Source organism: Galeopterus variegatus, unplaced genomic scaffold, assembly GCF_000696425.1.
Source record: "Galeopterus variegatus unplaced genomic scaffold, G_variegatus-3.0.2 Scaffold2517, whole genome shotgun sequence".
In the NCBI taxonomy this organism is placed as follows: Eukaryota; Metazoa; Chordata; class Mammalia; order Dermoptera; family Cynocephalidae; genus Galeopterus; species Galeopterus variegatus.
Window position 1 is genome coordinate 23,108 of NW_007728628.1, and position 5,177 is coordinate 28,284.

General features: G+C 47.3%; 1 protein-coding gene across 1 annotated transcript; it reads left to right on the forward strand.

Moving 5' to 3' along the window:
• Positions 1-1,714: 1,714 nt before the first annotated feature.
• Positions 1,715-4,648, forward strand: LOC103598143 (melanoma-associated antigen E1). The gene has a single exon (XM_008582090.1). The coding sequence runs from the start codon at positions 1,876-1,878 to the stop codon at positions 4,075-4,077; it is 2,202 nt and encodes a 733-aa protein (XP_008580312.1). The 5' UTR covers positions 1,715-1,875; the 3' UTR covers positions 4,078-4,648.
• The last annotated feature ends 529 nt before the right edge of the window (positions 4,649-5,177 follow it).

The following is a 5,177-nucleotide window of genomic DNA, read 5'->3' on the forward strand; positions in this document are numbered from 1 at the left end:
ATTTTTGCATATATAGCTTATTTTTTCCTTAGGATATATTTCTAGAGGCAAAATTGCTAGTTTATAAGTTTTCAGTAATTTCAGGGTCTTCAGTAATCACTGGGCCCTAGGTTAGGAATATTTGCTTCTGAAGCTTGGAAATATCCTAGACTTTTGGGGCCTCCCCCTCTGAATGGGCCCCTGGGCACAATAACTGCATTGGACTTCCCAGAATTAAAACTGAATGCATGGCATAGATAGGATTTTTCTCCAGCTGGAGACAGAGGTGGTGACACTTTGTGATTGTAGCCAGTTATTTTCTCTCTCCCCAAACAAGTATAAAGAAAGTTTACTCCCAGATTGCCTTGGAGACATTAAGAAAGACCACATATGGTAAATATTTGCAACAAGGTACAAACATACCAATAGAGGGTCAATAGTGGTAAGCTGAGTGTTAGACGATTGGTTGTGTGAATGTTAGAAAGTTAGCTTGTGTGCTCTCTCGCTTTCTCTCTTTCTCACTTCCTGTTTCCCTCTCCACCTCCCTCTCCCTCTCTCTCTCTCCCCGACTAAAAACAACCTGTCTGTGCACTCCACTGTTTTCTTACTAACTCACTGCTGCTGTGCTGTTCTCTCACTTAGAATGCTTTCGTCATCTTCGTTCTTTTGGTAAATACCAACTCACTCATCTTTTAAACACTAACTCTTCTATGAAGCCTCTTCTGGATCTACAGGTAGAACTGACCCTGCCCTCTACTGTACTCTGTACAAACTTCTAGAAAACTTTGCTTCATTTTTTTCTTCGTCTGACTCCCACTATTTTACATTGTGAGCTCCTTGAAAACAAAGAAATTAACTCTGTAATTTTTCCATAGATAATCGGTGCTTATTGAATAAATGAACAAGGGGATCAGGATTGGATCTGCCAAAAAGTGCTAGAGTAATAACTGAGTAAAACAGAGTAGGTAACAACCTTTAACATTCAGTATCCCGATTGACCCTCACAACAGCTCTATTAAATGGGCAGGTGACTGGGGAGTGAGTGAATTAACCAAATCTTCAGGAGTTTTAGTGGCTTTTCTTAGACGGGTTGAAATCTTCTGTATTGGTAAGGATTGAGGCTGGGAATAGTGAGATTTTCAAGCTTTGTCCTTGCTTCCTAAGTAGGATTAAATCTCAGGCCTTCAGACCCTCTAGGGAAGAGTTCTTCCTCGCTCACAACAGTAGGAGAGGAGTTATTAGAGACCTAAATGGAGATAGTGATAGAGGAGACAGGGGCGGAGATGGGGGCTGTACCCTTCCAGAGACCATGCACAGTTTCCTTGAAACAGTTCTGGGGAAAGGGCAAATCCCAAGGATACTAACTGCCCATTTTGAGAATCTATTAAGTGCCCCGCACTCTGTGTAGAAGCCATCTAATGGGTACCCTAACTCTGAGAAGTAGCTATTATTATCACTACTTTTATTTCCTACCCATCTGCTCCAAGCTCTTTTTCTCACCTTACCAAAGTCTCTGTCGGGTCAGTGCTCTCCTTTGGTGCAGAATCACCACATCCACTTTCTCAGGCCCAGGGGAGGGGCTGGGCGGGGCAGGGTCGCATTGTCGCAGAGCCCGACTGCGCCTGCGCGGGCTGCGGCAGAAGGCGGGGTATGAGAAGCCGAGTGTACTGAGACTGGCGTTCACTGTTGGTCAGTACCTTCCTTCTTTTTCTCCACCTCTAATTTCAGCTCCAGCAAATTGCTTGAATTGGAGCCTTCGTTCTGGCGGCAGCGGCAGCAGCAGCAGCATTACCGTTAGCGACAGTTTTGGGCCGAGGCACCTACACACCTCCGGTCCTCTTTCTGCCAGATCGCGGGCCTGTCCCTGTCTGCTCCCACACGCCGGTCGACAGGACCATGTCGTTGGTAAGCCAGAATTCGCGCAGCGGCGGCCGCCGCAGTGTAAATGCCACTGCGCACAACGGCAGCTGGGGTGACATGCAGGCCCTTAACGCCCCCGATCTCCCCGTTGCTATGCCAGACCCGGACCTCCCCCAAGGTCCCAGCGATCCCCAGATCCTCCAGGGTGTCTGCACCTCTGAGGGCCCAACCACCTCCGGGCCTCCCACGGTCTCTGAGGGGCAGAGCACGTCGGTGCCGCTCACCGCCTGTGAGGAACCGAGCACCACCGAGCCGCCCACCCCCGGTGAGAGATCGGGCACCTCCGTGCCGCCCACTCCCCGTGAGGGACTGAACACCTCCGAGCCGCCGACCGCCTCTGAGGGACCGGGCCCCTCCAAGCAGCTCCCCATAGGTGAGGGCCCGAGCGCCTCTGAGCCACCCATCGCCTCTGAGGGATCCCGCACTTCCATGCCGCCCATCCCCCGTGAGGGACTGAACACCTCGGTGCCGCCCACCCCTGGTGAGGGACCGAGCACCTCCAGACCCCCCAGCCCCGGTGAGGGAACAAGCACCTCTGGGCTGTGCACTGCCTCTGAGAGCCCTGCTGCGTTGTTGAGCCCGAACCCCTCCAAGTGTCCCATTGCTTTGCCAAGCCCTAGCGTTGCCAGGGCCTCTGCGGCCTCTGGAAGACCCAAACGTGCAGAAGGCGCCATGGAATTCCAGGTCCTGAGAGACTGTGAGAACTCCAACTCCATTACCATTATGGGCCTCAGCACTTCCCCAGTCACCCTTACCCTGAAGCCCCAGGACCCTATGGAACAGAATGTAGCCGAGTTGCTACAGTTCCTGCTGGTGAAGGATCAGAGCAAGTACCCCATCCGAAAGTCTGAAATGCTGCAATGTATTGTTAGAGAATATCGCAACCAGTTCTCTGAGATCCTTAGCCAAGCAGCAGCCCACCTGGAGTGCATTTTTAGGTTTGAATTGAGGGAACTTGACCCTGAGCAGCACACCTACATTCTTCTCAACAAACTGGGACCTGTTCCCTTTGAAGGATTAGAAGACAGCCCAAATGGGCCAAAGACGGGCCTCCTGATGATGATCCTAGGACAAATACTCCTGAGTGGCAATCAAGCCAAGGAGGCTGATATTTGGGAAATGCTCTGGAGGATGGGGGTGCAACGGGAGAGGAGGCTTTCCATTTTTGGGAACCCAAAGAGACTTCTGTCTGTAGAGTTTGTGTGGCAGCGTTATTTGGACTACAGGCCAGTAACTGACTGTGAACCAGTGGAGTATGAGTTTTTCTGGGGCCCTCGATCTCACCTAGAAACCACCAAGATGAAGATTTTGAAGTTCATGGCTAAGATCTATAACAAAGATCCTATGGATTGGCCTGAGCAATACAATGAGGCTCTGGAAGAAGATGCTATCAGAGCCGCTGCTGAGGAATTGCAGGCTTTCCCTCACTTTAGGAGGCCTTTTTTTGAGGAAGTAGCTGCATATATAGCATCCCCTGATCCAGAGGCTTCCACCTACTCCTCCAAATACCATCCCCATTCATGGCCTGAATCAAGATTGGAGAGCAAGTCAAGAAAGTTGGTGCAGTTATTTCTGCTTATGGATTCAACTAAGCTGCCTATACCAAAGAAAGGAATTCTGTACTACATTGGCCGAGAGTGCAGCAAAGTATTCCCTGACCTCCTGAATCGTGCTGCCCGCACCCTAAACCATGTCTATGGGACAGAGCTAGTGGTACTTGATCCCAGGAACCACTCCTATACCCTGTACAACAGAAGGGAAATGGAAGAAACCGAAGAGATCGTAGACAGTCCAAACAGGCCTGGAAACAACTTCTTGATGCAGGTCCTAAGCTTCATCTTTATAATGGGCAACCACGCCAAGGAGTCTGCAGTCTGGGCCTTTCTGCGGGGCTTAGGTGTTCAATCTGGGAGAAAGCACGTGATTACCTGTAGGTATTTAAGTCAGCGCTACATAGACAGTTTACGAGTTCCTGACAGCAATCCAGTGCAATATGAGTTTGTATGGGGCCCTAGAGCCCGCTTGGAAACCTCCAAGATGAAAGCCCTGCGATATGTGGCCAGAATCCACAGAAGGGAACCACAGGACTGGCCACAGCAGTACAGGGAGGCAATGGAAGATGAGGCTAATAGAGCTGGTGTTGGGCACAGGCAGTTCCTTGTTCACAACTTTATGTAGAGGAATGCTACGCAGAGGGGCCTTGAAAGGCCAGGCCCTAGACCCTTGGGTCTCATGTATTGGGGGAGTACATATTGTATTTGGTATTTGTGTTCCAGTTCCATTTATGTCTTTTGAAATTTAATTCTTGTTTGGTATCTTAAGAAGTTACAACTGTTTTAATATACTGTTCAATAAGGTAAATGTGATTGACTACTTGCTGTCTCTGTTGTATTTCATTATGAGAGTTTTGATAGCTTTATAAAGTGTTTTGGGAATCTTTCCATCTTGTTGCATTATCTGGAAGAGAATATATAGCATATAGCTATAGATATAGGTTTCTCTTTGAAAGTCTGAAAAAACTCACCAGTAAAGTGATCTAGCTGTTAAACAAACAAACAACTATAATAACTAAAAAAGCATTCTAAATTGTGGCTGGCTTCCCTTCCTGTCTGCTATTGCGTAAAGAACACTGACGTTTACCTGTATTTGCTTTGCTGTACTAAAATGTAATGAAAAATAAAAGTTTAATAAATCAGACACAATGCTACTGCACTAATTTATTCAATAAACATTTATTAAACTACCTTCATGCAATGAGCACAGTCGTGTGTTCTGTTTATATAAGTATACAAGATAAAGCATCTGCTCTAGAACTCGTGGACTGGGTAGTGTATAGGGGGAGGTCATTTAAACCAGCAATTTTATTATGGTACACTAAGTGCTATAGTAGACTAAGCAGAGTGCTATGAGAGTTAAGAGGAGGCACACCTAATCAAATTCCTGGGGTATTCAGGGTGGTCCTTGGAGATGTTGGCTGTGGGGGGACAAAATGGGGTCCTTAATGCAATCATGAGTTAAATTGATTCAAAGCTGGATTTCAGTCTACATGTGTACTCATAGGAAATGAAGTCAAAGATGTAAGGGTAAGGAGTGGGTGGTATTGCCTGTCACAAATGGTATTAATAAGATGTATGAGTCAGCTTTCTCTAAATTATACTGTGATTTTTAAAAAAATCCTTAAATATCAGTGGCTTACAACAAAATGTTGAGCTCATTTCACATGCCCTTCATGGGCTCTCTCTGTGATTCTGTTTGTACTGTCTTCGTTCAGGTCACCA